Source organism: Sardina pilchardus, chromosome 1 (assembly GCF_963854185.1).
Source record: "Sardina pilchardus chromosome 1, fSarPil1.1, whole genome shotgun sequence".
Lineage (NCBI taxonomy): Eukaryota > Metazoa > Chordata > Actinopteri > Clupeiformes > Clupeidae > Sardina > Sardina pilchardus.
This window is the reverse complement of record NC_084994.1, coordinates 20,450,914-20,461,576: the sequence shown is the minus strand read 5'-3', so window position 1 is coordinate 20,461,576 and position 10,663 is coordinate 20,450,914. Positions and strand designations below refer to the sequence as shown.

Sequence of the window (10,663 nt, the reverse complement as noted above, 5' to 3'; positions counted from 1 at the left end):
AAGTTTGCTATCATTCCGTAGGAGATTCATACACATTATGTATTTTACTCATAATGGCTCAATGGCTCATTCAGTGTTTTTTCCACAAAAAATCCAAAGCCTGCATTTCCATGAACACCTTCACCTGTTGCTGCTACTTCACCTGCAAAAGCTGTCAAGGTTGAGATGCATTTTGTACTCTCTTCTCTCTGCCCTTCCTCTTCTCCTACGTTTTCTCTCTCTCTCTCTCTCTCAATTGCTCTGGGCCGAGTTTCCCAGATTCATTAAGAAGCTCCTAAGTGCAAAGAACTTCTTAGGAGTGCACTAAGAACACTCCTAAGAAGTTCTTAGCACTTAAGAGCATCTAAACGAATCTGGGAAACCCGGCCCTGATCTTTTCTTCAAATCCCCCCTCCCCCCTTTTTCATCTTCTCTCTCTTCTTTCATCTGCCATTTTTTATGCAACATGCACATCATATATCATGGCACTGTGAAGCACGTCTCTACTACCAAATATTAATACAAACCTTAAAAATCTCTACCAAGAAATAGACATATTTTTTCCTTGTTGTTTTGTCCTAGTGTTGCAGACCTGACTAATCATGCGTTTTTAAGCTTTGGGTGCCCTCTACTGGTAGATATGTTTATTACCAGAACAAGTTCATTCCATGTACTGTGGAAACTTCAAAATGCATGGCATGGACAGCATCATAGACATGGAGACAAAATGACATCAGATTTCAGTAAGTGCTTTTCAGAGCAAGAAAATGTGTAGCTCAAATTCATGTTTGATGGTAAATTGCCATATTCTAAATGTATATTAAACATGATTTTTTCAACATCACAATCATAATGTGTTACACAGTGCAATTATCCCAAATAATCACATATTCCGAGGTACACAGATATGTGAGTGGATAATGTCAAGAGCTTGCCCTGACTGTGAAACCAGTCCATTTAATGCAATACCAATTTAAGGGGGCAAAACCTAAGAATTGTTCTCTCTCTTGCAAAACATGAGGTAAAATAAACTTGAATCTTGAATACGGTTTTGTACCTCTCTTCAGATAAAGATTATGATTCTAACACAGTGTTGATAAAAATTTCAAGCACATACTCTCAAATCACAAGTTTGGTCATGTGTCAGCTTTGAGCTTATACGTAAATGCATTTCACATTTAAGTAAGTAAAGTAAGTAAGTAAGTAATTTATTTATATAGCGCATTTAACGTGCACAGAACGCAACCCAAAGCATTTTACACAAGACAGAGACAGTGCCGAACGGAGTGGCGTAGTCACCAGCGTACCCGTGACAACAAGACATGAACAAACACATTTACAAAATAACAAGATGACACAAGACAAAAGATTCCGGACGGAGCGGTGTAATCGCCAGCGTACCCGTGACACCAAGACATTCAAGACCGACATCAAATGAAAATTAACAAATAATAAAATAACATAGATTAACAAACAAAACACTCAATAAATCCCAAAAGGCAAATTTGGCACAAGATAAAGATGCTGGACCGAGCAAAGAAATCGCCAGCATAGGCTTCCCGTGACACCATGACATTTAAAATATGAGGACAATGCCAAGATGTGGAAGAGAGAATGGCATTAAGATTTGTTTCACTTGATGGTTTGGTAGACTGGGTCTGGATGGTCTGGGTCAGGTTGGATGGTGTCTTGCTCCAGCCTCTGGTAATCTACATTGGGTTGGATGGCTTTGGGGTTCAGGTTCTGGTAAAGTGTGTCAGATTGAGTAGTGTTGGGGGTCAGGCTCTGGTAAACTGCATCAGGTTGGGTGGTGTTGGGGTTCAGGCTCTGGTAGATTGAATCAGGTTGGGTGGTGTTGGGGTTCAGGCTCTGGTAAACTTGATCAAAATGGGTCAAACCATCCCTGGTGTTCTAAGAAGATAAGAGATAGTTAGCGATGACTATTATGGTAAAAATGTGTTGTTACATAAACATAGGGTATCTATAAATATCATAGAGGTCACACCACAAAACTGTCCATAATGTCTTCTGTCTTACCTGTTCATGTCCTGTCCGTGTCATTGATTCTTTCTTGATTTTCTTACTGCAACAGAACCATGCACACAGACATTGCTTTCAGTGAAAATGTCCTCATTTGCAGATTTACAGATACAGTATGTGTGTGGATAATGTCAAGAGTTTGCCCTGACTGTTAAACTAACATTCAATGCAATACCAAGGAGCCAAAACCCAAGAATTGTGCTCTCTCTTGCAAGACATGAGATCAAATAAACTTGAATCTTGAATACAGTTTTGTACCTCTCTTCAGATAAAGATTATGATTCTAGCATAGTGTTAATAAAAATGTCAAGGATGTTATTTCAGCACATACTCTCAAATCACAAGTTTGGTCATGTGTCAGCTTTTAGCTCATACATAAATACATTTCACAGATTTAAAATATGAGGACGATGCCAAGATGTGGAAGAGAGAATGGCATTAAGTTTTATTTCACTTGATGGTTTGGTAGACTGGGTCTGGATGGTCTGGGTCAGGTTGGATGGTGTCTTGCTCCAGCCACTGGTAATCTACATTGGGGTGGATGGCTTTGGGGTTCAGGTATAGTGTGTCAGATTGAGTAGCGCTGGGGGTCAGGCTCTGGTAGATTGCATCAGGATGGGCGGTGTTGAGGGTCTGACTCTGGTAAACTGCATCAGGTTGGGTGGTTTTGGGATTCGGGCTCTGGTAGATTGAATCAGGTTGGGTGGTGTTGGGGTTCAGGCTCTGGTAAATTGAATCAGGTTGGGTGGTGTTGGGGTTCAGGCTCTGATGAACTACATCAGCTTGAAAAGTGATGGGGGTCTGGCCCTGGTAAACTTGATCTAGATGGATCAAATCATCCCTGGTATTCTAAGAAGATAAGAGATGGTTAGCAATGAATGGTGAAATTGTTTGTTACATAAACATAGGGTATCTTTAAGTATCAGAGGTCACACCACAAAACTGTCCATAATATCTTCTTTCTTACCTGTTTATGTCCTGCCCATGTCATTGATTCTTTCTTGATTTTCTTACTGCAACAGAACCATGCACACAGACATTGTTTTCAGTGAAAATGTCCTCTACATTTGCAGTGAAAGGCATTACATACTTACATACTAAATTTGAATAATTTATATTTTTCTCTCTCTCAAAATGTAGGAGCCCCCATGACTTTGTTGGCACAGAACATCTGAACTCACAAAATACATTTGGATAATTTTCATAACATTCCGGTTGTTTTATTTGTACACCTGTACAACAATTCCTACTCTACCACCACCCCTACACAATTAACTAAGTCTGCAGCTTGACCACAATGGCAAAGAGCCACAAAGAGTAGTAACGGTACTCTGTCACAATGTGTTTAAACTCAATTAGTTGGCTAGTTAGTCAATTAGTAAACGCAATATGGCACCCCTCATTGTGGCATCGGTAAATTATATTTCCTCACGGCTGTTACTTGTCACACTCGGCCTCCAGCCTATACTGTCAAAGAACAGCCATGGGGTATATCCTTTACCAGCACCACTTTCACTCGTGCCATAACTAGACTCGGCCTCCAGCCTATACTGTCAAAGCACAGCCATGGGGTATATCCTTTACTAGCACCACTTTCACTCGTGCCATAACTAGACAGATGACCATCAGTAAACGCTATTATGCTCATTGTCATATCCACTTACCTCAGCGATAAAACAACACTGAGGAGCCGCAAAACTGCACAGACCGATATCACAGCGGTCAATAGAGGGGACAGATGACCAGCTACAGAAGACATGGTGAAGGTGAGGAGAAATGAGACACGTTTAGAGGAGATAAGATTATGATAACGATAGTTATTAGAAGATGCATGACACTTTCAACGCAATCTTTTGTACACAGAGTATTCTTGATGCCATTGCCTCATAATGGTTGATGAGAATAACAGTTCATGCATGGGTCTCAGGAAGTTAAAATGATAGCATCTGCATTAGAATTGAATCTTTGATCTATCAATTATTGTTATTAAATGCAGGCCATTTGCCTGATGAAGACCCAGTAGGGTCGAAACGTTGCATTTTTTTTTTTTCATTAAACCGGGAGCAATTTATCAGTGTTGCGGACATTACATTCCTTCCTAAATGCTTGGTATTCACCAACATTTTTTTTACGAAGAGCTATCGATAAACCCAGTTATATTTGAAAGTAAATGTGCAAATGAAAAGAATGGCTCTTGACAATAATTGAAGAATGTCCATAACAGGAGACTTGGTATAAATTGTGTTTGATTTTCCAAAAGAGAGCAAAAGGATACTTACAGAAAACTTGCAGGTACACGGTTTCTGAGTACTGATAGCCACATTTATAGTGTGAGCAGCATTGATATTTTCCACTGTCTTCAAGACTGATGTTTTTGATGGTGTATGTGTTTCCAGTGGAGGTGTACAAGTGTGTAGAGAAGTTGTGCTTATACCAGCTGTAGCTTTGCACTGGTTGATCAGAATTCTTGTTGCAGGTCAGAGTCACGTCTGTTCCATCCAGTATGTCACCACGCGGACTGATGGTCAATGATGTCTGAGTCTGAGGGGTTTCTGTGAGACATATTCATTAATCATGAATGTACAGTATATGTCTCACAAAAATATACATTCACAATTCTTTGTCACAATGTTTATAACAATACCAGTCGCATTGAATGGTTCCCGGAGAGTTGATGAGTGTACATATTGTGAATGTGGATAATATAGTGTGATTTTTAAATGTTAAAAGTTGCAATTGGTGAACAAACTCTTGTGGGTGCTACGCTAATGCTACCATAGGTCATAATAAGAGCATGATTCAGAGCATTTAGAATATGTTTCTCTTTACCTATAACCTTCAGGTTGACCCCTGATTTTCCAATATTCTTCTTCATGTCGCCGCAGTAATATATACCAGCATCTGTTTTGGTCACTGAGTCTATATGTAAATCACATATGTAGTTTTGTTTCACTTCCTTACAACAGTCCACTCGGGTTCTACCTCTGTAGTTGGGATTGTCTGTAAGATCAGGAGGATCCCCAATGCCACTTTTTGTCCAGTAGGCTTGTTTACAGGCCATGTGGTTAGTGTAAGAGCAAGACATGCTCACTGAAAACCCCACAAAAGCACAGACACGGTCATGTTGGTAAGTGGCACTCGATCGCTGACCACAAACACCTAAAAGAGAAAACATTACGCAGCTTAGCAACGTTATATCAGATATGAAGATTTGAGTAGATTAATGCAGCATTCGGTCTCACTTCCTCAATTTATTTTATAAACATGGCTAAGGTTGACTGTGTCTCTCACACATGTCAGTTCTCAGAAAGGCTGTTGTTTTACACAGAAATTATTCCAAATGCACCGATTATTTCAAATGAAATAGTTGTTAACATCAAAACGTTATTGTCATTACCCACAAAAATTTTATTACCTCTGCCAAGGAGGCTATGTTTTCATCTGTGTTTGTTTGTTTGTTCGTTTGTCTGTTTGTTTGTTTGTTTCTTCGCAAGATAACTCAAAAAGATTTCGATGAAATTTTCAGGGAAGGTCTGAAATGACCCAGGGAAGAAACAATTGAATTTGGGATTGAACTGGATCCAGGACGCCGTTATGTTTAGAGGTTTGCGCTCTCTGAGTGCTTTTACAGTTTTACTATGATTTCACTGTATTTTACAGGATTATTTCACAGTAATATAAATATAAATTACAATAGAGCACCATACTGTAAAATCTAAATTGCACTTGACTATTTTACCGTTTTGTAATAATATGCTTATAGTCTCTCTCTCTCTCTCTCTCTCTCTCTCATCTTGCTTAATGGTGTGAGGAAGTAAGCCTGGTCACTGAGGCTGTGAGTTTGGAGATCATGCTGATGTAACTGAGAATGTGTGATAATGGTTGAATAAAGGACTTTTAAAACTAGCTCGCTCTCTCCGGTTTTGTAAATATTTTACTCATAGTATTGCAATGAATCCTGTAATGCCTACTGTAGTAGTGTAATATCAACCGTGATAAAAGTGTAATATCAACCGTGTTAAAAGTGCAATATTGTGATTATTGGCGTAATAACAGTTACATTATTTTGATAGGACCTGTGATTAAATGTACTTTACGTAAGTACTGTAGAATGTACTACCGAAACATACCAGCTGATTACTGCAAACAAATTTTTGTTTGTTACACATAAGAGCAGGGCTGTACGCTAAGCTTTTTCACTAGGAGCACAGGTGCTCCTAAATGAAAAAGTTTAGGAGCACAGAAAGAAATTTAGGAGCACTATGAAATTTCCTTGAAAACCTTCTTGCCTTAAGCAGGATACAGATCATTCACAGCAGTGGCAATCATAGTCTCTGCTCAAACCCTACATACACAGAAAATGGCTTGTCTTGTTTCTATTTCATATTTTGAATTCAGAATTTGTATACATTTTGTTATCAATTTAGCCTATAGCATTTTAGGATCTGCATAATTACTTAGGCCTATAGCTTAAAATATTCAGTAAACTGAATACTTCATATTGATTACACTGTAATGATATTACAGGGGTGGTGTGTAGGTCTAATTGAGTGCCTGTCACTTTAAGATGTACGTGAACATAATTAGATTTCATTCGGTTTTAAAAGAGTCAAGCATAGTTCAAGGATACATCATGTTTTCATTAAATAACTTAAATGTTCAAAAAACGAACAAAGGTAAAGACAAATATTTCTGCCTCATATGCCTTGATTATTACGCCAGATGAGAGTGTAGTTCCATGTCAAATCAGCCTAGAAAAACGCCAGGTTTCATTTTTAGTTGGTCTTATTGCACTTTCTAACTTGAGAGGAGACACGTTTTAAATGGGAAAATTACCAGAAATCTTAGTCACTTTTAAACATGAAGCTAGCAGGCGAGAAGCTAATGGTCTAATCCGATTCAATGACCTATGCTAGGCTGAAGCTAAAAGTTGTATCGCCAGACTCACAGAATGGCTGGATGAACGGGAACAAGGTAAATATCGATTGTTTTGCTCGAGGGGAGGTGGAAAATGAGCGTATTTCCAAAAATGGCGGAATATCCCTTTAACTTACTCTACCATGACTCGTCTTGGAGTTTGGTAGGCTATATCTGTTATATCCAATGAATGACAACCAGAGCTCAAAATAAAACGTTACGGTATTCTCCTGATAACGTTAGTGGAATGGAATTAATGTGAATGTAACCTCCATACAAAGACGCAGATTGGCTATATGATGCGCACATTTGCAATGAAAATGTTCCGCCTTTTTAAAGCAGGTGTAGCCTACACCAAATCGTGGTTAAATCCATCATTTAGACAACAGAATCAGTCGGATTTCTCTCATAGAAGTCAACCAGGCCTATGTCAAATGCAGGCTGGGGTGAAGCTAACACGGTTTCCACACCGTGTTTATCAACCGTGATAATAATAATATTTGAAATGAACACGGTAATTGTAGGCTATATAGTCAACATTCTTATCATGATTTGCCGTTTCAACGGTAGGCTAATCGCTACAAAGTCACCAACTGATAGGCTAACGAACAGATTGAAGAAAAAGAAGAATGGTTTTGGAGTGACATTTCTTGCGTGTGTGAGAGACAGCGAGGTTGATGCTGAAAGCGTGAGTTTCCAGCCAGGAGCGTTAGAGTTGTCATGAAATTTGTATGCAGATGCGCGAAAATTGTACTAGCCTATACTTTGATCCACTTGGTGTGGATTTTTAGGAGCAAAATGCGAATAAAAGGGTTGAATTCAGTACTCGCACCTGTGCTCCCATTTCATATTTTCAAGTAGCACAAATATATATTTCCTCGCATTTGCGACGAGGTGCTCGCAGTGTACAGCCCTGCATAAGAGGGTGTGTCACAGAAAGGAAAAAAAAACACATGAAATGTTTGGTTTACCTTGACTTATGAACAGAATCACCACAGACAGTGAGCTTACACCGCTCCTCCTCACTGAAGGAAAACCCTGAAAGTTTACATTTAGCAAATTTACTCTCACAAGTATATTCTGCCTGATCCATTCAGCATGATTGCTCACAACGCTAGATCAGAATGTGAAATGTCATTGATCCAGCGAGGTTTTAAGCTCCTATAACATTGTCCACAGTTATTTAACACATGAATAATGTGCAGTATGTTAAAAAAGGCCTTACCTTTGTGCTATCCACCACTAATGCCATGACCACAAGTGACTATCTCTCACACCAAACAACTTTTCTCAGCTACAGTAAATGGAACAGGAAGGAAGAGTTGTCACCCCCTTCTGATGCAAGTGCAAAATCAGATTAACACAATCATCTTGCAGGCCCCTGCCTCATCTGCTCCAGTGTTAAGGTGTCCCAACAATTGTCGACCGCCAATTCTGACTAAACTTTGACTAAACGAATGTTCCAGCACTGCAGCAATGGCCGTCACAAAGAAAGAGGGGGGAAAATAAGGAATAAAGTGCTGTGTGAATTGAGGCTTATTCAGGCTCTGCAGAATCAAAAGGACATCATCCAGGTGCTGTTCTAGTCCAGAGAGGGCAGTGAGGGGGGCTCCTCACATTAAATTGTATGTGTGTGTGTGTGTGTGTGTGTGTGTGTGTGTGTGTGTGTGTGTGTGTGTGTGTGTGTGTCTGTGTGTGTGTGTGTGTGTGTGTGTGTGTGTGTGTGTGTGTGTGTGTGTGTGTGTGTGTGTGTGTGTGTGTGTGTGAGCGTGTGTGTCTGTGTTTGTGTCTGTTTGGGGGCAGAAGTACCATTGTATTGTTGTGGAAATAAAGAAAGGGACATTCACTGGTCAATGGACAGTGAGGCACGGACCGATCAAGGCCAGCGTCTGGTCATGCACTTACAGTCTAATCTCAGATAACCCAGATGAGGGGATGGATGAACAGGTGGATGGATGGACAGAGAAATATTAGTATACAGTAGTTGAGAGGCCAGAGAGACAGCTGTGGAGAGTGAAAATCAGAGACAGGGAGAAAGGGAGAAAGAGAGAGAAAGAGAGAAATAGATAAGTGAATGGATAAAGCTAATTGGAAAAGTAATTTTTCCACAGAATTAAAAAAAAGAATGAAGAAGCAGCCAAAGATACATTATTCAGGGGGACATCTGCCACGTGAAGTAACATCAGTTTCACAATATAGGTCTAAGTCCCAACGGATCCCAATCCCACCCCTTCTCTCTGTCTGTCTGTCTGTCTGTTTGTTTGTCTGTCTCTTTCTCTCTCTCTCTCTCTCTCTCTCTCTCTCACACACACACAAACACAATTCCTGTCACTCTTCACAGATATGAAAACAGGTGAAAAGACCAAACAAATATTTTTTTTTTTTTATAGAAAAATATATGGTATGCAGACATGCATGAAAAATTTTCCCCTCCCTTTCTTCCTCTGTAGCCCTTATCATGCCAACACCTTTCATGTTCCTCGATAGTATGCCATTTTTGTTTCCACCGTGTCTGTGACGTGTTCACTGTGCTCGACAACGCATTGACCTTTCTGTCGTGTGGGCAATCTGGTGTTCCCATCAGGCCAAGGGGCCGGCCGCTCCCTCTGCTCAAAGGGCCTGATTGGCCCGCTGAGTGATTCTGCACGCCACACCGGCCATCACCTGAAAGTACAAACACTTTGCTCTTTACGCTTCCCATTTCCATAAACAGCTGCTACAATAGCAGCTTCCACAACAAAGTTATGAAAGTACATTTTTTTCACTGGCTAGCCTATGATAGCTTCCACAGCTAAGCTATGATAGCACCTTGTGTACATTTACATGAATTTATTTAGCAGTTACTTTTATCCAAAGCGATTTACACAAATGAGCAGAGGAAACTTTTCGAAGTAATTTGTAGGCCAACTGTATGAAATGATGGCACATTCATGACATCGGATATTCAGAAGTCCAGACTTCCAACTGTGGAAATAGACTCGAACACAATGTCGAGTCAGATTTTATGCTTGAAGACTCCAGCGGAAATATTGTACCCTGAGTTAAAAAAAAAATCAAGGCGCCATCCATTGCACACAACACAGCAAGAGGCGAACCTCACTCTTGTGACAAATAAGTTATTTATTACAAAATGAAAACCAGACATATAAACATTCACTAGACATTCTCCCTCTTGCTGAACCGTAGTAGCTGTTCTAAAAACGTATTTAAGCATAAATGTAAAGACAACAACACAATTAAGTAACTATGCATGCACACACACACACACACACACACACACACACACAAACACACACACTCTCTCTCTCTCTCTCTCTCACACACACACACACACACACACACACACACTCACAATGGGGCTAATGAAAGTGTCAGATGTGAATTCTGATGACCTTTACAAATGCCAAGGTGTCAGTTGACAAAGGAGAAATGTACACACACACACACACACATAGATGCATAGCCTACAAATTCATAAACACACACACACACAAGCACATAGATATATTATTGGAAGATGTAAATTAAACCATTTAAGCTGTTTCATGTCAACTAAACCAGATGACCTTCTTGAAAGTACCGTAGAATACCCCATCTTTAAAATGCATGTTCACTTAACCTGGACACATTGACACAATACTCAGCAAAAGACACACAGTCCAAATGGTTGTTGCAATTGGTCATGCATACCGTTTTTAGTCAGCCTTTACATCACGTAACCCTAATA

The 10,663-nt window shown here is 39.8% G+C and overlaps 1 protein-coding gene across 1 annotated transcript; it reads right to left on the bottom strand.

Annotated features, from left to right (window-relative positions):
• Window positions 1–863: 863 nt before the first annotated feature.
• LOC134068153 (uncharacterized) lies at window positions 864–8,230 on the bottom strand. The gene is made up of 9 exons (XM_062523743.1): window positions 8,162–8,230; window positions 7,908–7,974; window positions 4,849–5,178; window positions 4,299–4,571; window positions 3,684–3,765; window positions 2,987–3,032; window positions 2,474–2,868; window positions 2,017–2,062; window positions 864–1,890 (listed from the first exon to the last, which is right to left on the bottom strand). Exons 1-9 carry the CDS (start codon window positions 8,186–8,188, stop codon window positions 1,612–1,614), a joined length of 1,545 nt encoding a protein of 514 aa, XP_062379727.1. The 5' UTR covers window positions 8,189–8,230; the 3' UTR covers window positions 864–1,611.
• Between the last annotated feature and the right edge of the window lie 2,433 nt (window positions 8,231–10,663).

Excerpts from the sequence above, each read along its gene's own strand:
- LOC134068153 (XM_062523743.1), bottom strand. The coding sequence starts at position 8,188 with ATGGCATTAGTGGTGGATAGCACAAAG. Across the intron at positions 4,572-4,848 it reads GGTCAACCTGAAGGTTATAG|AAACCCCTCAGACTCAGACA; the intron begins GTAAAGAGAAAC and ends TATGTCTCACAG. Across the intron at positions 3,766-4,298 it reads CGTGTACCTGCAAGTTTTCT|CTGGTCATCTGTCCCCTCTA; the intron begins GTAAGTATCCTT and ends TGTCTTCTGTAG.